This window comes from Salmo salar, chromosome ssa04 (genome assembly GCF_905237065.1).
Source record: "Salmo salar chromosome ssa04, Ssal_v3.1, whole genome shotgun sequence".
Taxonomy (NCBI): domain Eukaryota; kingdom Metazoa; phylum Chordata; class Actinopteri; order Salmoniformes; family Salmonidae; genus Salmo; species Salmo salar.
The window spans coordinates 6,978,644-7,004,413 of NC_059445.1; the positions used below are offsets into that span (position 1 = coordinate 6,978,644).

General features: G+C 40.5%; 1 protein-coding gene across 1 annotated transcript; it reads left to right on the forward strand.

Moving 5' to 3' along the window:
* The first annotated feature begins 741 nt into the window (after positions 1-741).
* LOC106610528 (up-regulator of cell proliferation) lies at positions 742-25,198 on the forward strand. Its single transcript, XM_014209913.2, has 8 exons — positions 742-903; positions 4,907-5,065; positions 9,388-9,501; positions 9,775-10,072; positions 14,545-14,590; positions 14,784-15,050; positions 18,866-19,135; positions 20,126-25,198. The coding sequence occupies exons 2-8, from the start codon at positions 4,968-4,970 to the stop codon at positions 22,711-22,713; spliced, it is 3,681 nt and encodes a 1,226-aa protein (XP_014065388.2). The 5' UTR covers positions 742-903; positions 4,907-4,967; the 3' UTR covers positions 22,714-25,198.
* The last annotated feature ends 572 nt before the right edge of the window (positions 25,199-25,770 follow it).

The window sequence follows — 25,770 nt, forward strand, 5'->3', positions numbered from 1 at the left end:
TCCTTTGGCCGCCTTTCCTTCTAGTTCTCCGCTGCCAATGATTGGAACGAATTGCAAAAATTGCTGAAGCTGGAGACTTATATATCTCTCACTAACTTTAAACATCAGCTACCTGAGCAGCTAACTGATCACTGCAGCTGTACATAGCCCATCTGTAAATAGCCCATCCAATCTACCTACCTCATCCCCATATTGTTTTTATTTACTTTCCTGCTCTTTTGCACACCAGTATTTCTATTTGCACATCATCATCTGCATATCTATCACTCCAGTGTTAATTTGCCTATTTATTGCCTTACCTCCTCACACCATTTGCACACGCTGTATATAGACTTTCTTTTTTTTCATTTGTGTTATTGACTGTACGCTTGTTTACTCCATGTGTAACTCTGTGTTGTTGTTTGTGTCGCACTGATTTGCTTTATCTTGGCCAGGTCGCAGTTGTAAATGAGAACTTGTTCTCAACTAGCCTACCACCCTCTCCCCCTTTATCTCTCCCTCACCCTCCCTCTGCCTCTTCCCCATCCTCCCCCTCTCTCACCTTAAAAGTTCACCAAACCGTCCCTTTTTCTCATTGAAAGCATCCCTGAGCTCCTTCACTCCAATCATATCTGCTTTCTCTGCCAACATCTTAGGACCCATCAGCTCCAGAAAGTCCACTCTGCCGCCACCTGGAGGAGGCTGAAAGGGATTAGTAGAGATGGGTGAAGGAGATTTAGTTAACCATTAACAGATAACATTTATGGTGGTACAAAGTGTCATAAACCAAACCTGTTTTGAAGGAACACATTTCATACTCTACAGTTTCTAGAGCTCTGTTTACAGTCAATATTAGCAGAGAACTCACAAGTAAAGCTCAACTAGTCGGTTAAGAGGAAGGGGCACCGGGTGGGCTTCTCACAGGTATGTATGTGATTAATCATTTGACAGTAACATGAACTATATGTAGTTGATTAAAGTGATTGTTACATCTACCACTAAAACTTCATGATAGGTATTTCATCTTATTTATTGTTTCTAATATGTTTCTACTACGTGTTTTGTAATTAGGAAATGTTTTACTGTTGTTGATCAAACTAACGTGTCATTGAAAGCGACCCTCAGTCTACCGTCGAAACGGTGCCAGAAAAAATGGCAATGATTGTTAAAAGATAAAAACTACTGTGCATTTAGACAATTCAACATTTCAACTAGTAATTATTTTATTTTCTATGTATATTTCACTAGGCAAATCAGTTAAGAACAAATTCTTATTTACAATGACGGCCTACCCCGGGCCAACCGTAACGACGCTGGGCCAATTGTGCGCCGACCTATGGGACTCCCAATCATGGCCAGTTGTGATACAGCCTGGAATCGAACCAGGGTCTGTAGTTACTCCTCTAGCACTGAGATGCAGTGCCTTAGACCACTGTGCCACTCAGGAGCCCTATATTGTTATATTGTTGGTCATCATTTCATTTTTACCAAATGTATTTCAGTCAATTAAAACTATGACAACGTATGACTTGAGTCTGTTGTGACAATCAGGTCAAACTGTTTTTGACAGAACCTTATTCTTAGAAATAGTATTATTTGTTAATATGTTAAAATTCTTTGACATATCATTGCTTTAACTAATCAGAATCATAGACAACAAGGTAACCTTGAAAGTGTACTTTCTTTCAGATGTCTTTATGGTTATATGGTCAGGTGCTATCATGTACTCTCTTCATACTGTCAGTAATAGGAGTGTCTGTTATATATTTACAGACTGATGCTGTGCTGACTCGTTCTTAGACCATGTGATCTCTAGGGTGATCTAGATGAACTGTGTAATAGCCTACATTTGCTCCAGGCGACTCTAAATGTAGCAGGACATTGTCATGGTAATTGTGCACATTCAAGTTCACAAAAATGGTTTTACAATTAACATCAGGCCGTGGCTTATATTTGCACTATGTAGCACATGGAAATGTGTGAAACTCACTCCTCAGCCTGAATTGTCCCCACTCACACAGATGGAACGCCATCTTGCTGTTGAGTAAATGGGTCAGGTGTTAATGAATTACCAGGCTAGGTTATTAATGAATCACTGTTCTCCATCAGATCAATATGTCCTAAAATGGCAGAGTGGTGTATACTTAAGCAATAAGTCCCGAGGGGGTGTGATACTGTATATGGCCAATATACCACAGCCAAGGGCTGTTCTTATGCACGATGCAAACAGTTACATAGTTTAATGGATGTGATATGAGGACTGAGGATGGATCAACAACATTGTAGTTACTCCACAATACTAACCTAAATGACAGACGGAAAAGAAGGAAGCCTGTACAGAATAAACATATTCCAAAACATACATCCTGTTTGCAACAAGGCACTTAAGTAGAACTGCAAAACATGTGGCAAAGAAATACACTTTTTGTTCTGAATACAAAGCGTTATGTTTGGGGCAATCCAACAAAACACATAATTGAGTACCACTCATCATATTTTCAAGCATGGTTGTGGCTGCATCATGTTATGAGTATGCTTATCATTGACAAGGACTAGGGAGGGTTTTTTTAGGATAAAAAGAAACGGAATACAGCTAAGCACAGGCAAAATCCTAGAGGAAAACCTGGTTCAGTCTGCTTTTCAACAGACACTAGGATACGAATTCACCTGTCAGCAGAACAATTACCCAAAACACAAGGCCAAATCTACACTGGAGTTGCTTACCAAGATGACATTGAATGTTCCTGAGTGGGCTAGTCACAGTTTTGACTTAAATTGTCTTGAAAATCTATGGCAAGACTTGAAAATGTGGTTTTGTCAGTGATTTATTGACTGATTATGTTTTTACCGCATGCCATTATAGACTGGGCTATCGCTCATTTCTATATAACTGCCTACATAACCAAAATAGGTCTAATATAATGATTGAATCATGACATTTTCTGCAAATTCCTCATCACAAATAGAGCCTGCATAGACCCAAATTAGGAAAATCATTAGGCTAATTCATATCACACTTGACCATAAACACTAAGGAGGCAAAAATTGTCTTTGATTTGATATCAATTTGATATCACTAAACCCAAGCTATGGGCTGAATGCAAAAATGTATTGGGACTCTTAGACAATGTTTTTAGAATAAGAAAACATGGAAAAGTCGTTTTGTCCTGAATTTCTATTATAATATAACAAATATAATTTACGCTGGCCAACCTCAACCTATTACCCAACTGACGTAGACGAGATTGAACGTACATATTTGGTTTCCACCATTTTATAGCCGTGTCAATTATTTATTCCAGGCAAGGAGGGACAGGAGGTCGACTAAGGGCAAGGGCATGGCAGCCACCTGAGGACTCTATTCACAATTGTTGACTATGTTACAGGCTTTGGTGTTTCCATTTACGTTTTGAGGTTGGACTTTAGCACGTAGGCTGCACCGATTGGTGTCACCTTGTTATTGTATGTGTTATATCTGTGCTGGTTGCCATCTCGTTAGTGGGATGGTGTTTAACCTGTGCTGGCCCAGGTGATATTTAAGAGTGTCTGGCCCAGTGCTCCAGTTGTGTTGAGAGATGTGGAGGGTCAACACCTTTAGTTGGTGCTCCCTATTTGATTATAGAAAACATGCCTTTGTCTGATCTTCCCTGTTTTTTGTTTTGCTCCACTTTTTGGTTTGCTTCCTGTCTTTTAAGTTTGTAGGGTTTTATTTTGTTAGCCTGTTGGGCAAATTTAGTCGCTCATGGTGGGTGTCTTTTAGGTCCCAGTTGTTGTTACTAGTCAACTTCCAGGGGACACCCCCATGAGCGTCTTTCAGAACCCCTCCTAAAACCCCACCTGTTTCATTTTGGTTGTTGATCAGTGAGTCTTTGTTAGTTCCCCCTTCTGTTTGAGATACATTTTTGGATTTCTTGCTGGGGAACTATAATTTAATAAAAAATTGACAAGAAATGGATCAACTAAATCACATGATGATGGTGCACGTTTAGAAGTAGGTAGGCTAGGCTATCCTTAAACAGACATGTACCCTGCCCCCACCTAACAATGGACATTTATCATTGTTATAGTTGTAAATATGTATATATTATTATTTGTATTATTGTTTCATTCACTTTTCTTTGACCTGCACTGTTGGAGCTTGTAGCTTAATACTTTCACTGTACCCTGCAATTACATCTGCGACCCTGTGCATGTGATTAACAAACATAATCTAATCTAATGGAAGTCCAGTCCATGTTTTCATTATACTGATAACTGATGCACTAAGTACTCCAGTCCATGTTTTCATTATACTGATAACTGATGCACTAAGTTCTCCAGTCCATGTTTTCATTATATTGACACACTCAATATTCCATTCCATGTTTTATTTATGCACTAGTTGAACTAAAGAGCTAGTGAACAACAATGTTTCAGTAAAGTTCAACAAAAGATAAGAAACCCAACCTACATTCTTCATAAGATAATACAACATGAAGAGGGAGGTTACAGTGTATTGTAGTTTTTACCAATGCATTTGTCACTAAGTGGTTTAGACTACTTAACACCAGCATAATCCCCCAGAGCAGGGAAGCAGTATTTTTATGTCTAAAAGGTTTCTTCAATATCTGATACACTTCTTATCAAAGCCCTTATAGGGAATTTCAATATCATCATGATAAACCATCTCTGTTCTTATTTAGATATGCTATGGAAAAATACTGTACATTTCTGTTTTCAGTAAAAAAAAGTTTTTACGTTTTTGATTTTGTTCATAAACATTTTATTCAGCCTATAGTGCTTTTCATAATTGCATTCGGTACCAAATGTTTTACAGAATGTCATTATAATGTCATGTTTAAATCCCCAGTACAGCAGACCAACGGTAGGCCTACTCTGCTTTTGTATTTAAATGTTTTAATATAATGGTGTCTACTCTTATTTACAGATTGATATGGGACTAGACCAGTCCTCTTCAGGATTGTGAGGCCTCCTCTCTGAGTGGTATAATGAGTTATCAGCAGGGGGCTGAGGCCATCCATAAAGAAAGACAGAAGGATGGGTCACCAAACAAGGATCTTGATGAGACCATGGACCCTGATATGAGGTGTGTTTGTGTTCTTGTTGAACACTTTTATATCCTATGCTGTAATTATGTAATAGATTTACATGAGGATTTTGACCAGAAATACAACACACCTCTCAAGTATATACTAATATGTTCATATGATTTCTATGAAGGATACTGAGTTACTGCTAGTCAGTTGCATAGCTGAATGCATTCAACTGAAATGTGTCTCCCACATTTAACCCAACCCCTCTGAATCAGAGAGGTGTGGGGGGCTGTCTTAATCAACATCACGTCATCGGTGCCCAGGGAGCAGTTGTTGTTGGGGTTTTAATTGCCTTCCTTGCCGGCTCGGGGATTCAAACCAGCAACCTTTCGGTTAAAGGCCCAACGCTCTTAACCGCTAGGCTACCTGCCTCCCCTATAATGACCCTAAGCATGATGGGGTGTTTTAATTCCTTTAATTCTAATCAATATAGTTGGTGTAAATAACTGTGAGGAGAAATCAAGGGCCAGTGGTAGTGCATATCAAATGTTATTTGTCACATGCGCCGAATACAACGGGTGTAGACTCTACCGTGAAATGCTTGCTTACAATTTAAAAATAATACTAAAAACAATAAATAAATAAAATAGTAACACGAGAAATAAAATAAAATACACATATATATGCAGTGCATTCGGAAAGTATTCAGACCCGTTTTCCACATTTTGTTACGTTACAGCCTTTTCTAAAATGGTTTAAATTATATTTTTCCTCATCAATCTAAACACAATACCCCATAATGACAAATGGAAAACAGATTTTTATAATTTTTTGCTAATTTATTAAAAATAAAAAACAGGTATTATTTAAGTATTCAGACTCTTTGCTATGAGACTCAAAATTCAGCTCAGGTCCATCCTGTTTCCATTGATCATCCTTGAGATGTTTCTGCAACTTGATTGGAGTCCACCTGTGGTAAATTCAATTGATTGGTCATGATTTGGAAAGATGCACACACCTGTCTATATAAGGTCCCATAGTTGACAGTGCATGTCAGAGCAAAAACCAAGCCATGAGGTCTAACACTGTGCCCAAACCGAACACGCACGTGCGCGTCTATGTGCGCCATCATGCGCAAATTGATTTTGTCCCCCCACACCAAATGCGATAACAACACGCAGGTTGAAATATCAAAACTCTGAACCAATTATATTAATTTGGGGACAGGTCGAAAAGCATTAAACATTTATGGCAAGCTAGCTAGCTTGCAGTTGCTAGCTAATTTGTCCTATTTAGCTAGCTTGATTTTGATAGCTAATTTGTCCTGGGATATAAACGTTGAGTTGTTATTTTACCTGAAATGCACAAGGTCCTCTACTCCGACAATTAATCCACACAAAATGGTCAACCGAATTGTTTCTCGTCATCTCTCCCCCTTCCAGGCTTTTTCTTCTTTTGACTTTTTATGGCGATTGGCATCTAGTATTACCATGACGACCGATCGACCTCAATTCATCTTTGAAAAACCCACGTGGGTATAACCAATGAGAAGATGGCACGTGGGTATCTGCTTCTATAAACCAATGAGGAGATGAGAGAGGCAGGACTTGCAGCGCGATAAGCATCAGAAATAGAACTGACTTCTATTTTAGCACTTGGCAACGTAGACGCTCATTGGTGCGCGCGGGCAGTGTGGGTGCAATGATTGAATGTGTACATTTATTTTGCAACGCTTGCGCACGAGATGCAACGCGAGTGGTGTGGTCAGCATGTAAGGAATTCTCCGTAGAGCTCCGAGTCAGAATTGTGTCGAGGTACAGATCTGGGGAAGAGTACCAAAACATTTCTGTAGCATTGAAGGTGCCCAAGAACACAGTGGCCTCCATCATTCTTAAATGGAAGAAGTTTGGAACCAACAAGACTCTTCCTAGAGCTGTCTGCCCAGCAATCGGGGGAGAAGGGCCTTGGTTAGGGAGGTGACCAAGAACCCGATGGTCACTAAGACAGAGCTCCAGACTTCCTCTGTGGATATGGGAGAACCTTCCAGAAGGACAACCATCTCTGCAACACTCCACCAATCAGGCCTTTATGGTGGAGTGGCCAGACGGAAGCCACTTCTCAGTAAAAGACAGCCCGCTTGGAGTTTGGCATCTAAAGGACTCTCAGACCATGAGAAACAAGATTCTCTGCTCAGATGAAACCAAGATTAAACTCTCTTGATAGTGCCAGGTTTCCTCCACTATCTCTATGGCGAAGCATGGTGGTGGCCGCATCATGCTGTGGGGATGTTTTTCAGAGGCAAGGACTAGGAGACTAGTAAGGATCGAGGGAAAGATGAACGGAGCAAAGTACAGTGAGATCCTTGATGAAAACCTGCTCCAGAGTGCTCAGGACCTCAGACTTCGCCGAATGTTCTCCTTCCAACAGAATGACCCTAAGCACTCAGCCAAGACAACGCAGGAGTGGCTTCGAGACAAGTCTCTGTCTTTGAGTGGCCCAGCCAGAGCCCAGACTTGAACCCGTTCAAACATCTCTGGAGAGACCTGAAAATAGCTGTGCAGCGACGCTCCCCATCCAACCTGACAGAGCTTGAGAGGATCTGCAGAGAAGAATGGGAGAAACCCCCTAAATACAGGCTTGCCAAGCTTGTAGCATCATACCCAAGAAGACTCGAGGCTGTAATCGCTGCCAAAGGTGCTTAAATAAAGTACTGAGTAAAGTGTCTGCATACTTATGTAAATGTGATATTTCTGGGGGGTTATTATTAATGCATTTGCAAAAATTTCTAAAAAACTGTTTTCGCTTTGTCATAATGGGGCATTGTGTGTAGATTGATGACGATTTTATTTTTTTTATTCAATTCTATAATAAGGCTGTAACGAAAAAATTCAAGGGGTCTGAATACTTCCCCAATCCACTGTGCATGGAGTACCAGATAAATGTGGAGCTATATACAGGGATTACCAGTTCCAGATCAATGTGGAGCTATGTACAGGGAGTGCCAGTACCAGATCAATGTGCAGAAGTATGAGGTATTTGTGGTAGATACACTACATAGCCAAAAGTACATCTCATTCCAAAATCATGGGCATTAATATGGAGTTGGTCCCCACTTTGCTGCTATAACAGCTATAACAGCTCTTCTGGGAACTAGATGTTGGAACGTTGCTGCGGGGACTTGCTTCCATTCAGCCACATAGAGTATAGTGAGGTCGAGCACTGACTTTGGGCAATTAGGCCTCCCAAAGGTGTTCGATGGGGTTGAGGTCAGGGCTCTGTGCAAGCCAGTCAAGTTCTTCCACACCAATCTCGACAAACCATTTCTGTATGAACTTCGCTTTGAGCACGGAGGCATTGTCATGCTGACACAGGAAAGGGCCTTCTCGAAACTGTTGCCACAAAAGTGGAAGCACAGAATCGTCTAGAATGCCATCGTATGCTGTAGATTTCCCTTCACTGGAACTAAGGGGACTAGCCCGAACCATGAAAAACAGCCCCAGACCATTATTCCTCCTCCACCAAATTTTACAGTTGGCACGATGCATTAGAGCAGGTAGTGTTCTCCTGTCATCCACTAAACCCAGATTTGTCCGTCGGACTGCCAGATGGTGAAGCGTGACTCATCACTCCAGAGAATGCGTTTCCACTGCTCCAGAGTCCAATGGTGGTGAGCTTTACACCATTCCAGCCGATGCTTGGCATTGCGCATGGTGATCTTAGGTTTGTGTGCGGCTGCTTGGCCATGGAAACCCATTACATGACACTACAGATGAAGAGTTATTGTGCTGACGTTGCTTCCAGAGGCAGTTTGGAACTCAGTAGTGAGTGTTTCAAGCGAGGATAGACGATTGTTACGTGCTATGTGCTTCATCACTCGGCGGTCCCTTTCTGTGAGCTTGTGTGGCCTACCACTTCACGGATGAGCCGTTGTTGCTCCTAGACGTTTCCACTTCACAATAACAGCACTTAGAGTTGACCGGGGCAGCTCTAGCGGGGCATAATTTTTACGAACTGACTTGTTGGAAAGGTGTCATCCTATGACGGTGCCACGTTGAAAGAGCAGTCTCTTTCCTCTGGTTGTATATTTTAATGAAGAGTAACCAATCAATGAATATCCCTATGTTTCAAGGAGGGGACCTTACAGCAAAATGAAGAGTTAGGTTCTATGTTCTACCTGGAAAAGTCAATACGGTCCTATAATGATTGTTATTTTATGTAGTTGGCTAGAATAAGAGAAGCTAAATATCACATCATGGTGATTCAGATCATTATTATGTGGAAGAGAGGAATATAATAATGTTTTATTGTATTTGTTTTGTGTGTTTAGTGTTTTATTCGTTTTTGTGTGTTTTGCGTGACTGTCTTGTACTACTAGGGGCCAATCAGAGAGAGCTGAGTCTATTTCCTCTGGTTTTCTATCAATGAAGACTGACCGATCCATGGTATACCCTCTTGATTTCAAAGGAGCAGACTCTCTACAAAACAAAGGGTGAGATTCTGATGTGCACCCAGCTGTAAATACAGGTCTATGTTGTAATAATGCTGACCTCGTGAAATAAAAGATCTGTGACTTAATGTAAAGCAAAAATACACATCAGGATAACAGATAGGTAGGTTACCATGTGTAATATTATCATGATAACAGATAGTTATAGGAAGGTTACCATGTGTTTATATTATCAGGCCATTATGTGTTAAACTGAACTGATGAGTTTATTTTGATCAATGTATTTGATACCTGTTATTTCCAATTCCCAACCAGGCCAGTAGAGGTACCCTGTGATATCTGCTCTGAGGTTCAGGCTGTGAAGTCTTGTCTGACCTGCAGTGTGTCCTACTGTGAGACCCACATCAGACAGCACTATACAATACCTAAACTAAAGAGACACACACTGGTGGATGTGACGGGAGACCTGGTGCAGAAACTCTGTCAACATGACTACAGTCCTCTGGATGTGTTCTGCAGGACAGACCAGATGCTGATCTGCAGTCAGTGTGCAGAGAGTAACCACAAAGGACATGATACCATCCTCCTTGAGACAAAGAAAGCAGGAAGACAGGTAGCTCCTGGGGTTCTCTTTTCTTTATTCGGGGTTGTACAGTACAGTTCCAGGGCCAGTAAATGTCTGGACGCTCCTTAATTAACACAAGAACCGTTGGGACTCGAGGCATCCCAGTTTGGGCCGTCAACATTCTAACAGCCTAATAAAAACCTTTCATATGTGCTACGGCAACAATAATCCTTTGGTTGTTTTTATGACGGTCTTAGTATTATTAGTTTTGATTAGGATCTGCAATTATCTGCTGCAGTGGCGACTTTTCCTGGGGTCCAAACAGGAAACAAAACACAACCAATAGAATACATAATATACGTAGTATATATTGCACTATATTTAAGTTACAATGAAATAACTTGGCAGATGTGGAAGACATAATACAATTCATAATACAATACACAATATGTCTGTCTCAGTGTTATTGTATATGTTTTATCTGGTTTTATTGCTCTCTTAAATTACCTGGGAAAGGGGATAACTAGTCAGTTGTAAAACTAAACTCATTCAGCTGAAATGTGTCTTCCGCATTTGAAAGTATGACAACAATCCATGCTTTGGTTTAGTTTCCCTGGCACTGTTTCCACATGCATGTGTTTTAGCGTTTGTGGCTGAAACCCCATTCAAGTCATGGGACCGATATTAGCATTTTTCGTGCCTCATGTCCAAATCATCCAAAAGTACTGGATCTAAAACTGATTGTGAAGATCAACAAGGTCACTTGTGGATGATTTGAACATGTGTGAAATATGTGTCCCATGACTTTAATGAGATGTGTACAACAATTGCTAGAACAGGTAGCATGTATAAACAGTGCCAATGAAGCTAAACCAAAGCATAGATTGCTGTCATACCTTCTCCATAGACTGCTTAGAGGGTAAGGAAACCAATATTTCATTTTGTAATTTGGGTGAACTACACCATCATCATTTTGTTTAGGCAGGTTGAACTAAATGTATTTCAAAAGAACAGAATAGGCATTTTATGTTACTAGTCTGTTCTTTGTATCCTAGGCTATACAGTGAGGGGAAAAAAGTATTTGATCCCATGCTGATTTTGTAGGTTTGCCCACTGACAAAGAAATTATCAGTCTATAATTTTAATGGTAGGTTTATTTGAACAGTGAGAGACAGAATAACAAAAAAAAAAAAAAAAAAACGCATGTAAAATTTTTTATAAAATGATTTGCATTTTAATGAGGGAAATAAGTATTTGACCCCTCTGCAAAACATGACTTAGTACTTGGTGCAAACAAGGGTTTTGCCAATCACAGAGGTCAGACGTTTCTTGTAGTTGGCCACCAGGTTTGCACACATCTAAGGAGGGATTTTGTCCCACTCCTCTTAGCAGATTTTCTCCAAGTCATTAAGGTTTCGAGGCTGACGTTTGGCAACTCGAAAACTTCAGCTCCCTCCACAGATTTTCTATGGGATTAAGGTCTGGAGACTGGCTAGGCCACTCCAGGACCTTAATGTGCTTCTTCTTGAGCCACGCCTTTGTTGCCTTGGCCATGTGTTTTGGGTCATTGTCATGCTGGAATACCCATCCACGACCCATTTTCAATGCCCTGGCTGAGGGAAGGAGGTTCTCACCCAAGATTTGATGGTACATGGCCCTGTCCATCGTCCCTTTGATGCGGTGAAGTTGTCCTGTCCCCTTAGCAGAAAAACACCCCCAAAGCATAATGTTTCCACCTCCATGTTTGACGGTGGGGATGGTGTTCTTGGGGTCATAGGCAGCATTCCTCCTCCAAACACGGCGAGTTGAGTTGATGCGAAAGAGCTCCATTTTGGTGTCATCTGACCACAACACTTTCACCAGTTGTCCTCTCAAGGTCCCAGCTGCCTTGAGATCATTGACAAGATCCTCCCGTGTAGTTCTGGGCTGATTCCTCACCGTTCTCATGATCATTGCAACCGCACGAGGTGAGATCTTGCATGGAGCCCCAGGCTGAGGGAGATTGACAGTTCTTTTGTGTTTCTTCCATTTGCAAATAATCGCACCAACTGTTGACACCTTCTCACCAAGCTGCTTGGTGATGGTCTTGTAGCCCATTCCAGCCTTGTGTAGGTCTACAATCTTGTCCCTGACATCCTTGGAGAGCTCTTTGGTCTTGGCCATGGTGGAGAGTTTGGAATCTGATTGATTGCTTCTGTGGACAGGTGTCTTTTATACAGGTAACAAACTGAGATTAGGAGCACTCCCTTTAAGAGTGTGCTCCTAATCTCAGCTCGTTACCTGTATAAAAGACACCTGGGAACCAGAAATCTTTCTGATTGAGAGGGGGTCAAATACTTATTTCCCTTATTAAAATGCAAATCAATTTATAAAATTTTTGACATGCGTTTTTCTGGATTTTTTTGCTGTTATTCTGTCTCTCACTGTTCAAATAAACCTACCATTAAAATTATAGACTGATCATTTCTTTGTCAGTGGGCAAACGTACAAAATCAGCAGGGGATCAAATATATATTTTGAAATTGTCTATCCACTAAATTTTGAGAGTTTATTGGGAAATGTAGGTGATTTAGAAACCTTAGTATCTGCTCTTTCCGATGATTAAAATAATATCATTATTGAAGTCAAAGTGTGTGACCTGCATGAACCTCTGTAACATGATTTGAAAAAGTTGCTTTTTGGGATGCGCCTTTTCCTTCTTTGTCAATTACACACGCTGCACTGTTCATCAGTCTCTTCATTGACGAGACAATTGTTAATATTGTCACCCATCATACTATTGTCAATTTAATCTTCTTTAGACTACATACATTTTCGTAGGCTTCTGTGAAATTAGTTTCAATATAGTTGATGTGTAGTTTCGATGGGCTATTAGTCAGATGTGCAGCCGGATGAAGGAAGGGCAGGGGGAGAAGGACATGTCCTCCTAAAACGGCTTATAATACATTATGTTTGATATGTTATTATATTTTTTTGTATGATTTTTATTTTTATATATACACTTAACCAAAAATATAAATGCAACATGCAACAATTTCATTGATTTTACTGAGTTACAGTTCATATGAGGAAATCAGTCAGTTGAAATAAATTCATTGGGCCCTAATATATGGATTTCACATGACTGGGAATACAGATATGCATCTGTTGGTCACAGATACCGTACAAAAGGGGCCTCACAATGGGCTTCAGGATCTCGTCACGATAGTTTTGTGCATTCAAATTCTCATAAACAAAATGCAATTGTGTTGGTTGTCCGTAGCTTATGCCTGCCCATATAATAACCGCCATCACAACTGTTGACATCAGCAAATCACTCGCCCACAAAACGCCATACACGTGGTCTGCGGTTGTGAGGCCTGTTGGATGTACTGCCAAATTCTCTAAAAGAACACATTTTAATTTTTCTACCAGAAGCATTCTCGGCTTATTGTAGAGAAACAAACATTCAATTCTCTGGCAACAGCTCTGGTGGAGATTCCTGGAGTCAGCATGCCAGTTGCACGCTCCCTCAAAGCACGAGACAACTGGCAATGTGTTGTTTGACAAAACTGCACATTTTAGTGTGGCCTTTTATTGTCCCCAGCACAAGGTGCACCTGTGTAATGATCATACTGTTTAATCAGCTTTTTGATACGCTTCACCTGTCACGTGGATGGATTATCTTGGCAAAACAAATGCTCACTAAGAGATGCCAACAAATTTGTGCACAAAATTGAAAAAAATAAGATTTTTGTGCAATGGAACATTTCTGGGATCTTTTATTTCAGCTCATGAAACATGGGACCAACAATTTACATGTTGCGTTTTTATCTTTTTGTTTAGTGTATTTTTGTCAAATAATAACGAAACAAAAGAAAACAAACAGACACACAGAAATTTCAACAAACATCAATCACATCACACCTGCTCAGACCCACATGTTCCCACCCATACACATCATGCATGTCTCACAACCACACTCCCCCTCCATCTCCTTGAACTTTCCAGTGCTTGTAGCACTCTGTGCCATATGGCCTCAAATTACACTGTTCTACTTTTCTCTGGAGCCCAAACCTTTTCAATATTTAAATAATAATGCATTTCATTCATCCACTCTTGTAGTGATGGAGCATCATTTGGTTTCCAGCTTTTAAGTAGAAGTTTTTTCTAAATCATTGACGAGAAAGGTACTGTATGGTCCGCCCCATTGGGTATCTCACCGCTCCCTCAAATACCATGTCTTGAAATATGCAGATAGACAGATTGAAAAGTAAACATGCATTGTAAAAGTTGTAACAACATCAGTGTGATAAATGTACTTATTTAGGAAAAGTCAAGGATGGAGGGGGACATGACTTTAAAAATGGACTGGCTATTACAATGTTAAATTCACAACATCGTCAAAATACCTCATCTGCGCTTTAAGCGTTACAGAAGAATATCAAAAGCAGTTGATGTAAGTTTGAAAAAACATCTGTTTTACATTTAGCAAAATATTTTGTTTTTAAAGAAATGACATTCTTATTTTGTTCTCACAGCCTACGAGTTTTGGAGACCAACACACAACGCTGGCCTCAGATGATGGTATGTACAGTATACAGTATGTGGAAACAGAATAAACGGACTCAAACAATATTATTTAATTGAAATCTCAGTTTTGTAGAATACATTTTGTAAGACGTCAATTGTTGTCCTTTAACTGCTGGTATCAATAGTACAAATGTGTGTTTAATGTCAATGAAGTCTGTTTTTCAATCACCTGTTATTCCTTCATCAGTGCTGCCCCCTCCTGGTGACATCCAGGTCCTGTTGCTGACGTCAGACTCTGTGTCTCTGAGCTGGGGTCCTCCTAAAGGGCTGAAGGGACCACAGAAGTTCAGAGTGACCTGGGGTTGCGACGTGGAACCGTGCAGTCTAGGGGTGAAAAATGTTCATGAAGTTGAAATAAGCAGACTCAACCCTGGTAAAAAGTACCAGTTCAACGTGGCTACAGAGGGAGAAGATGGAAGCCAAAGCAGATGTGTCTCAGCATCCCTATCAGCAGGTACAGTAGGATAACTTGTGTATTTATTCAGACTACATTTTAGTTATTTAGCAGACACTCATATCCTGAGCAATTAGGGTTAAGTGCCTTGCTCAAGGAAAAATCAACAGATTTATCTGAGTCGGCTCATGGATTCAAACCAGTGACCTTTCGCTTACTGGCCCAACGCGCTTAACCACTGGACTACCTCTCATCCACATACTTCACTACATCATTACCTTCCTGCAGACTACATAATTCATTCATTCCTAGAGACATTTTGGAACTCTTGTCAAAAACAGCCCATCTCTTCTAAACAAGTATAGGTTTTATTACAGTGCTCCTTCCATTTGGAAGAGACCTCTTCAATCTCAGCTGGACCAAGGCTGAAGAGATTGAGAAAGTCCATATCCTACTGCAGCCCAGGAACAGAGCCTGTAGCCAATACTGACGACTGCCACAAATCTCAAACCTGCAACCTGGCACCGAGTACACTGTTAGTGTTGCAACTGTGCTGAGCAATGGGTATAGAGTGAACCTGTCTCTACAACCATCCGCACTAGTAAGAGATCTTCCCCCAATTACAACTCATCGTCTCTTTACCAGTAACTAAAGCGATCTTGTTACATTACAAATCAAATTTGCTTTGTTGTTTCTATTCTGTTTTTAGCTTATTTCTTCCCATATCAAAAGCCCTGGCCTTATTTTACCTTTCCTCCCGTAAGGCTGAACACCTTTTATTAACTGTTTAACCAATACATTTTTTTTTTAAGTGAAGCGAGCAAGCAAATTGTTTTGAAAGTAGAACCTCTTCTTAATAATATACTATAGCAATCTTAGTGCAACACCTAGCAAGATGTTGGCCTCTTGGAGACTAAAAGAGCCATAGCTCAGCCATTATCCGAGAGGGAGTTGTGTATCTCTTTGTTTTGGGCAAAGGACCAACACAGTCCTGCAGAACCCTGCTGTAAGGTTAGTAAAAAGCAGGAAAAGGCTGCAAAAGTGCAACCAATAAAGCTTTGTTCGGTTTACCCTTACGCTGGCATACGTTACAGGATTTACAGAACGCCACAACATCCTGTTTCAGACCAGAAGAAGTTACGCAAGATATAGTCATACGTCTTGTTGATCCCAAGATGGCCTGCCATACTACCATCATGAGCCAACCTCAGTATCGCTTGTAGAAGTGTAACTAGAATGACAATTTGAGATACACTGGGCCAATTGTCTTGCCCAGAAGTGATGCAAGAATGGCATTTCCTCATCAGCACATCATCTCTGTCAAATTAACCCACACAAACTTTATCAAACTCCTCTCAACGTATCTCAGCAAAACCTTTTTTTCCCACTCATGGGTACTTTTATGATAACACATCAGGTTCTTCTACTCTGGGTTCCTTACAAATGACAGGATTTGGCACAACCTTCACTTTCGTCAAATCGTTGCCCAAAATGAATGAACCCCCCTTCATCGGTAGGCTAGGCCTCACTCCAACGATAACGGAACCAGAAACAAGATCAGACTCGAGTTCCACATTATACAAAGGAACTTATATGCACCCCATCTCCACACCTTGAACAAACACACACTGTAACCAGTTTCTGAAGTGTCAGACAAAGGGCAAAACATCCTCCAAAAGGAAGGATTGAGCTGCCCCAGTTTCTCGTAGTATCTTGACAGGCTGTTTAACAGCATCACCATTATGCAGAGACAAAAACCCGTCCGAAACAAAGGGTTCATACACATCTGATCCAAAATCTTGTTTAGGAGATAAGTCTCTGATTGGGACTGGTTTAACGGGCTGGAGTGCTCCCACAAGAAGAAACTGCTTTCTCTCTCTAAAATAAATTATGTTTCAACTTAGGCCACTTAGACTGTGTCCTTTCTCATGGCAGTAATGACACACTTGAGGATACGAAGAACCAGTTTTCTGACGATCCTTGGTTTTGGACACTGGGGGAAAAGACTGAAACCTCGTAGTAGGAGGTGACTTCTCTTCTCTTTTGTGTAGGGAGAACTACTGGGTGCTTTCTTTGTGAAGGTAGTTTTATGTGTCAACACAAACTAATCAGCAGCTGCTGCTCTCTCAAGTGTGAGATCCTTGTGCTCATAAATGTAGGTAGCAACCCTTTCGTGAAGGCAATTCTTTAACTGCTCAAGTACTGTGAGTCTTTGAATCATCAAGGTCCTTGACCTCTTGAGAACCACACCACTGATCAAAAATACATGATTGTTCCCTTACGAATTCAACATGGCTTTGTGATTCTGTGTTTTGTAATTTACAAAACATTTCTGTATGCCTGTGGGACCAACTCGTATACTGGAAGTATAGTAGCTTTAATAGTGTCATAATCTGAACTCTGGTCAAGAGAAAGCGGAGTACACTTTCATGAGCTTTCCTCACAAGTACACTTTGGAGGAGCAGGGACCAGATATCATGCGGCAATCCGCTCAAACATGTAAAATATATACGTCCATCGCCTTTCCGCTGAAAAGCGGTACAAGCTGGCTGTTCCGACCAAGATCAAACTCTTTTCAGGGTGCAGGATAGACTGACCTGATTCGAAGTGCTTCCAGCTCTACCTCTCTTGCATGCTACCATCTCTATCTCTTTTAATCGATTTGGCATGCTCGGGTTCTTGTTCTCGTTCTCTGGCAGCACGTTCTTATCGTTCTGTTTTAACCAAATGGCCTGCTTAATGGCCTGCTCCAACTCTAATTTCTCTTCCTACAATCTCTCCCCACATTTTCTTTCCCTTTCCATGTGCTTGAGCTCTAATTTCTGTTGCGCCCATTTTGTATTTAGTTCTACCTCTGGCAGTTGCAAGTCTACGGGGTGTATTGTACCACGTATAGGACCCTTTTCATCATCCTCCCTGTCTGGGAGGATTTCCTCCTCCACCAAAGCAGTACCAATTAGCTCTGACTGCTGTTTTTGGATCGGCATGTACCACTTTGATGTCATAGTGCTTTGCAATGAGAAGATTTGTCTTCATACATTTATCAAGTAACTCCCAAGTAGGGTTCCCCACAAATGCTCCCAAATCAAAGTCCATCTGTTTTGTTTATTAGCCTGTGTGTTTATGCACTTTTTCACAGATTTCACCACCCTCTGAGTGGTTGTCAGTAACAGAAATTCTACCACCAGTGTGTTTTGAAAACTCTAATCTGTGGGCACAGTAGAGCTTCAGGGTAGGTGATTAGAGTGACTATCATACTCATGGAAAACAATATCCCGAACTTGCCCCAATTTAGTAACATTCCCAATAAGAAAACCAATAATATTGTCGCTCAACAGAAATAGGGAACTAACAAATAAGCCCTGAACAACCAGAATGAAACAGGTGGGGTTTTAGGAGGGGTTCTCAGACACCCATGGTGTGTTCCTTGATTGTTGACTAGCAACAAGAATCTGTGTCCTAAAAGACACCCCCATAGGTGGCCACTTATGTGGCCCCGAGAAAAGGCAAACCAAAATAAAAACCCACGCCAACTTATAATATGGAGCTAAAAGCAATTGGAGCAAATCAAAGGGGAGAACACAGGATAAAATACTTTGTTTTTATCACACTCAAAGAGTAAGAGCTAAACTGTGGTCAAGAACTTCCAACGTCTCTCATGCCAAATGGAGCAGTGTTTCACGACTTCTACCGAAGTCGATGCCTCTCCTTGTTCGGGGTGGTGTTCTGCGGTCGACGTCGCCGGTCTTCTAGCCATCGCTGATCCATTTTTCATTTTCCATTTGTGTTGTCTTGTTTTCCCACATACCGGGTTTCATTTCCCTCATTATGTGTTGTGTATTTAGCCCTCTATACAATAATGTATTTTCCCTTAGTACCCCCTGCTCCAGACCAGCTGACTGTTGACTCAGGGGACGCCACATCAGCTGCTGTTAGCTGGAGCCAGCCACCAGGATTGGACCAAACCCGACATCATTACCAGATCTCCTACCACTGTCCAGGGGCAGAACCACACATCACTACCACATCTTCACCCAGCATCACTCTCTCTGACCTGCAAGGTAGTACTCAGTACTCTGTCTCTGTCTGCACTATGCTGGAAGATGGAAGGCAAAGTCAACAGGTGTTAACAACCCTCACCACAAGTAAGGAAGTACACTATTTGTTTTAGTATGTGTTTTGTTGTTGTGGTTGTTGTTGTTATTATTATGGACTTGGTCTTTTACCAAATAGGGCTATCTTCTGTATACCTCCCCTACCTTGTCACAACACAACTGATTGGCTCAAACACATTAAGAAGTAAATCAATTCTACAAATTAACTTTTAAGAAGGCATTCCAGGTGACTACCTCATGAAGGTGGTTGAGAGAATGCCAAGAGTGTGCAAAGCTGTCATCAAGGCATAGGGTGGCTATTTGAAGAATCTCAAATATAAAATATATTTAGATTTGTTTAACACTTTTTTGGTTACTACATGATTCCATATTTGTTATTTCATAGTTTTTATGTCTTCACTATTATTCTACAATGTAGAAAATAGTAAAAATAAAGAAAAACCCTTGAATGAGTAGGTGTTCTAAAACTTTTGACCAGTACTGTACATACATTTTACATACCTGGTATGTTTATATACAGCAATCACATAATAATACATTACCAAACATAAACTCTTTAATCCCACCCCTCAGCCACTCTCAGCCCATCCCATCCCACCCATCACCATAGACCACCCTCGTTTGGTTTCCATGTGCCATTTATTTTTCAATTGTGCTGTGATGTTTTACAAACATTTTGAACCTTTGTAATCAAATAGTATCCACAGATTTTGAGCTAAAGATAAAAAACCTTTCCTACGAGTATTATTATATTATTTATTGAATATGGCTTTCCATATCACCCAACACTGCTATTTGTAAGGTTCATTTTAAGTTAATGTTGTAATGAAGTAACCTACTTAAGTATTATCTCTGGTGTCAAACTGACTAGTTATCTAAATGACTGTAATGCCAATTAACTATTCATAGTAGATGTGTCAATATGGGATGTGATGGTACAGTATCTTCCCTGATGAGAAATATATTATGGTGATTTCCCTGAATATTTCCTATTTCCTGATCTTCCTTTTCTATTTACAGGATCCTATCTTATGGAGCTGTTGTCAAAGACTGGACTAGAAGATCATTATGAAAACAAGCTGACGTTAAGTACTGTCCTTGAGATAAATGCTAATACTACATCAGATGAACCTCTTACCACTATGCAGTCACTTCCAGGGGCCTTCCTTAAGAAATTAATGATGGCAAATCTGAATGCAAGGAGTGTAAAATGTATGTCCTCTGATGCAGGTGTTTCATTTTGGGGAACAGACCGTTTTGAGAATCTAAAAAGTGACTCTGCCAACAGAAATGTAATTAATCCACTGGACCTGATAACAGCCCTGTTTCTGTGCTCAGATGGTTTCCTGCAGCAGGAAATGGTCCAGAAAATGTCCATGTGTCAGTTTGCTGTTCCTCTCTTGCTGCCCAACTGTGACACAAAAGAAAGCACTTTGATGCTGTGGGCCTTAAGGGACATAGTGAAGAAGTTTAGACTCTCTTCCCAAACATCCACAAAGGCTTTTGTGGAGGAGAGAATTGTACTCTCTGATATTCCCATGGTGTCCTTTGTTAGGTTAGGGGAGATTAGAGTGTCCAAGTCTCAGATCTTGAACAAACTGCTTAGTAACCCTCAGCAGTACCATGACACATTTGTTCATCATGATATGGAATGTGGTGACATCACTCATAGAATCTCAGATGGTCTGGTTGAAATCAGCTGGTACCTTCCATGTGGGAACAGAAACATCGACATCTTCACTAAGCCTATGGTGGTGGCCAATCTCAGAGGAGACATCAGGTCCTTTGAAAAACAGTTCTCCTTTCTGTGTCAAACATCAGCTGCAGTTTACATTTTCACTGATGATTTAAAGGCATATCTCAATTTGTTGAAAAGCAAAAACACAAAAGCAGAGTTATTTCTGGTCGTCAACTCTCAAAGAAAATCGTTCAGTGTAGACACATTGAAACAAATGATCACAAATGGCAGTATCAATGACCAAAATGTGATTGTGAAGAATAAGAAAAACGATGCAGAATTTGTCAAAACCCTGCAATCATCTGTTGGTGACGTCATTGAAAAAAGTCCAGACCGGTTGACAGTGGAAAACATGACTGACGTGGCTTGTCACATTGGGATTTTGGTTGATGAAGACCGTGATGAATGTCAGAGTGCCAGGAAGAGAGCAGATGAAATCACCAGGAACATCACAGACACAGTCAAATTCAAAGACAAACAACTACCCTTACAAGGGCAAATCTGGAAAGAGCTTTCCCAGTTGGAGAAAGAGGGATGTAGGCTTAGAAAAACAGGGGGTCAAGACATTGAACATTACAAGAGCTCTCTGAAGAAAAAGGAGGAAGAGCTGAGAGAGAAGCAACATACATTTGACATGTCAGATGCAATGGCAAGCTTTATGTTAGGATTGTCAGGTTCAGGAGCGGAGCGTTCCTATTTCCTTAAATGGATGCGGATAAATCTGGACAATCTTTCACGTCAGAACCTGTCTGGTTTGCGGGACCGGTACAAAGATCTTTGCCAAAATTCTCCGGAGAATAAAGACGACATTGCAGTTATGCAATTATCTGACTGTTCCTTAGGTCTTGAACACTTCCTGCGTGAGTTGGGCCAGTTATATGAAGCTTCCTGCTCCCTCCCTAAAAGTAGCCGACAATGGAAACGGATGGAGCATCTCCCTGGATTGTGTGCTCAGATGCTGTTGGATGGTTTCCCCATTGAGCTTGTGGATGGAGATGCATCAAATATCCCTCTGAAATGGATATCAGCTGTACTGACTCAGCTTCATACTCTTGTGGACTCTAACAGCAAGATCCGGGTTGTGACAGTTTTAGGGGACCAAGGTACTGGGAAGTCCACTCTCCTCAACACCATGTTTGGGGTCCAGTTTGCTGTCAGCAGTGGAAGATGCACCAGAGGGGCCTTCATGCTACTGATTCAAGTCAACAAAGAACTCCAGGAGGAGCTGAAATGTGACTTCATCATGGTGATTGACACAGAGGGGTTGAAATCACCAGAGTTGGCTCAACTAGATGACAGTTATGAACATGACAATGAACTGGCCACACTGGTGATTGGACTCAGTGACGTCACAATCATCAACATCTCCATGGAGAACTCCACAGAGATGAAAGACATTCTGCAGATTGTTGTTCATACCTTCCTCAGGATGAAGGTAGTAGGGAAGAAGCCAGTATGTCATTTTGTGTACCAAAATGTGTCAGACATGTCTGCTCATGACAACAACATGAGGGACAGGAAGAAGTTGTTGGAACAGTTGAATGAAATGACCCAGGCAGCAGCCAGAATGGAGAAGAAGGAGAATATCACCAAGTTCACTGATGTGATGGAGTATGATCCAGACACAAGTAGCTGGTACATCCCAGGACTCTGGCATGGGACTCCCCCTATGTCTCCAGTCAATGCTGGCTACAGTGAGGCTGTGTATGATTTAAAAAAGAGCTTGATACAAGACTTAATAAAATGCCAGAGTAATGATGACATGACACATTTCCTGAAGTGGACACAAAGCTTGTGGGAGTCTGTCAAATTGGAGAAATTAATCTTCAGTGTCAGAAACAGCTTGGTTGCAGATGCATACTCCAGTTAATGCTCTGAGTACAATGGTTGGGAACGGTCCTTCCAGAAGGACATTTATTCCTGGATAATGGGTGCTGAAAGCAGAATATAAAACAGATCCAAACCCCGAAATGAGCATATGAAACGTGCTGAAGGACTTGTCCTTTCTTCCCAATGGTGGAAGCAGCTTATTCCTGTCACTAGGACAGCAGAATCCCTGCCCATCAGGTTCTAAGGGTTCTAAGTTGCCAGGTAGAATAGTAGAATACACAAGGTGCAATTTAGAAATGTGGTTTTGCATCAGCAGTTTTTCTCTTGTTATGTAAGTCACTGATAGTCAGTCATTTAGCCCATGTCAGCAATTTTCTTTTAGATTGCTAAGTTAGTTTAGCGGCCAGCAATCTAAACTATTATGGTTGAATTACCTGATGGGGTCTCCTATTGATTTTGTTAGTCAGTCTAACTCAGATATTATACAAAAAAATGCAACCATTTTTCTCCACCCTATGGCAAAATGTGTAGAATTCCAGCAAACTTGCTTTAAATTGCCACATTTTCTCTAAACCACATGGCAAAATGTGTGAAATTGCACGAAGTTAACTAAAAAGTATACAAATTGTATCTCTGCTGTCAAAATGCAATACATTTTATTGTATGGATGTGGGTATACAGACCTTCGAGCAACTGTGGTCCCATATGAGATAGTTTTGTGGCCCATCCCTGGTCTATGGCATGGAAAGAGCAGGTGTCCTTAATGTTTTGTATACTCGGTGTATACAGTCAGGATGGAAAAAACGCTTTCAGTGGATAAGACTGACCGGTACCTGCAGTATAGGAAGGAAGGTGGAGTTATACCATACTGTAGACTGACAGATACCTGCAGTATAGGAAGGAAGGAGTTATACCATACATACACAATTAATCAAATGTATTTAATAAATCCCTTTTTACCTCAGCAGATTATAATTATACAGAAACCCAGCCTAATCCCCAAACAGCAAGCAATGCAGATGTAGAGTCACAGTGTCTAGAACAAACTCCCTAGAAAGGCAGGAACCTAGGAAGAAACCTAGAGAGGAGCCAGGCTCTGAGGGGAGGCCAGTCCTCTTCTGGCTGTGCTGGGTAGAGATTATAATCATACTGTTGACGACTAGTTGACTTGGACTGGAGTATGAAGTCTAATCTCAACATTAGACAAATATATTCACAATTGTTTTAATAACCATCTTGATTAGAAGTAAATGTAGATAATGTTCATTGTGATTACAACAAGTATATCAGTGCAAGATAGAAGTGTAACTGTAGAAATGAAGTAAAGGTCATTTTTTTGGTTGATCTTTGATATTGTGTATTGTCTTTGATTTGATTTAGTTTGATATTGTATTTCATTCATCTAGTCTTTGAAAGACCAGCCCAATGATGGGCTGAAAGGGATCCTAACGTCATGCAGAATGTACATCATGTTATTGTCAATGGTCCATTAGAGTTTTATACCTATGGAGATGTGATTAAGTTTAGATTACCATGACAACAAGCCTCTGAAACAGATGCATACATACTGTACATTGGAAAAGGATTTTATTGTCCTGGTCTTCGTCTGGTACAATTGAGATGTATTGTATTAAAGGCTACTGTAGTTGCATGCATGCTAAAAGATTATGTAACAAGTTCATTATACTTTTGTTTATTTTTGTCAGTTTTGTCAAACGTAAAGAATGTGTTTACCTCTGATTTAATAAAAAATTGCAGCATTATTTTACTGTAGAAAAATGCATGTAACATTCTATGATTCCTCTCCCAAACATCAAACGAACAAGGATGTATAGTTCAACATTTATTGTTAAAAAAAAAATTTATTGACACAAAGTTATTTTTAATTCATTTCCTTTTAGGAAATGAAATACATAAACAAATGTATGAAACTACTTGAATGAACATTCATTGTAATTCTAGTGAATTACATCACTCTAATATAATCAGACAGTTACTAAGAACAGTGTATCTGATCAATAATCTGAAAAGAATGTACAATTTGTCAATAAATCAGTATTTGTTAAAGATGCAGTCCAGGATCTACTTCAGGATTGGTGGGTCCCCTGAGGAATGGTTGAGCTAACGTAGGCTAATGCGATTAGCATGAGGTTGTAAGTAACAAAAACATTTCCCAGGACATAGACATATCTGATATTGGCAGAAAGCTTAAATTCTTGTTAATCTAACTGCACTGTCCAATTTACAGTTGGTATTACAGTGAAAGAATACAATGCTATTGTTTGAGTAGAGTGCACAGTTTTGAACATGAAAAGTTATTAATAAACAAACTAGGCACATTTGGGCAGTCTTGATACAACATTTTGAACAGCAATGCAATGGTTCATTTGATCAATCTGAAACTTTGCACATACACCGCTGCCATCTACTGACCAACATCTAAATTGCAGCTGTGCTGGAATAATACATTATGACCTTTCTCTTGGATTTCAAAGATGATGGTGCAAATAAACTTACAAAAAACGGTTGGTTGGTTTTTACTTTGTATTATCTTTTACCAGATCTGTGTTTTATTCTACTACATTCCTTTCACATTTCCACAAACTTCAGTGTTTCCTTTCAAATGGTACCAAGAATATGCATATCCTTGCTTCAGGGCCTGAGTTGCAGGAAGTTAGATTTGGGTATGTCATTTTAGGCGAAAATTGAAAAGAAGGGGCCGATCCTTAAGATGAGCACCTCCAATTCATAATATACTGCTCAAAAAAATAAAGGGAACACTTAAACAACACAATGTAACTTCAAGTCAATCACACTTCTGTGAAATCAAACTGTCCACTTAGGAAGCAACACTGATTGACAATAAATTTCACATGCTGTTGTGCAAATGGTATAGACAACAGGTGGAAATTATAGGCAATTAGCAAGACACCCCCAATAAAGGAGTGGTTCTGCAGGTGGTAACCACAGACCACTTCTCAGTTCCTATGCTTCCTGGCTGATGTTTGGTCACTTTTGAATGCTGGCGGTGCTTTCACTCTAGTGGTAGCATGAGACGGAGTCTACAACCCCCACAAGTGGCTCAGGTAGTGCAGCT

What these genes read in the sequence shown, in the direction of transcription:
- LOC106610528 (XM_014209913.2), top strand. Translation starts at nt 4,968, where the DNA reads ATGAGTTATCAGCAGGGGGCTGAGGCCATCCATAAAGAAAGACAGAAG. An exon ending in CAAAGAAAGCAGGAAGACAG is followed by an intron (nt 10,073 to 14,544) that starts GTAGCTCCTGGG and finishes TTGTTCTCACAG; the next exon opens with CCTACGAGTTTTGGAGACCA. An exon ending in GTTAACAACCCTCACCACAA is followed by an intron (nt 19,136 to 20,125) that starts GTAAGGAAGTAC and finishes TTCTATTTACAG; the next exon opens with GATCCTATCTTATGGAGCTG.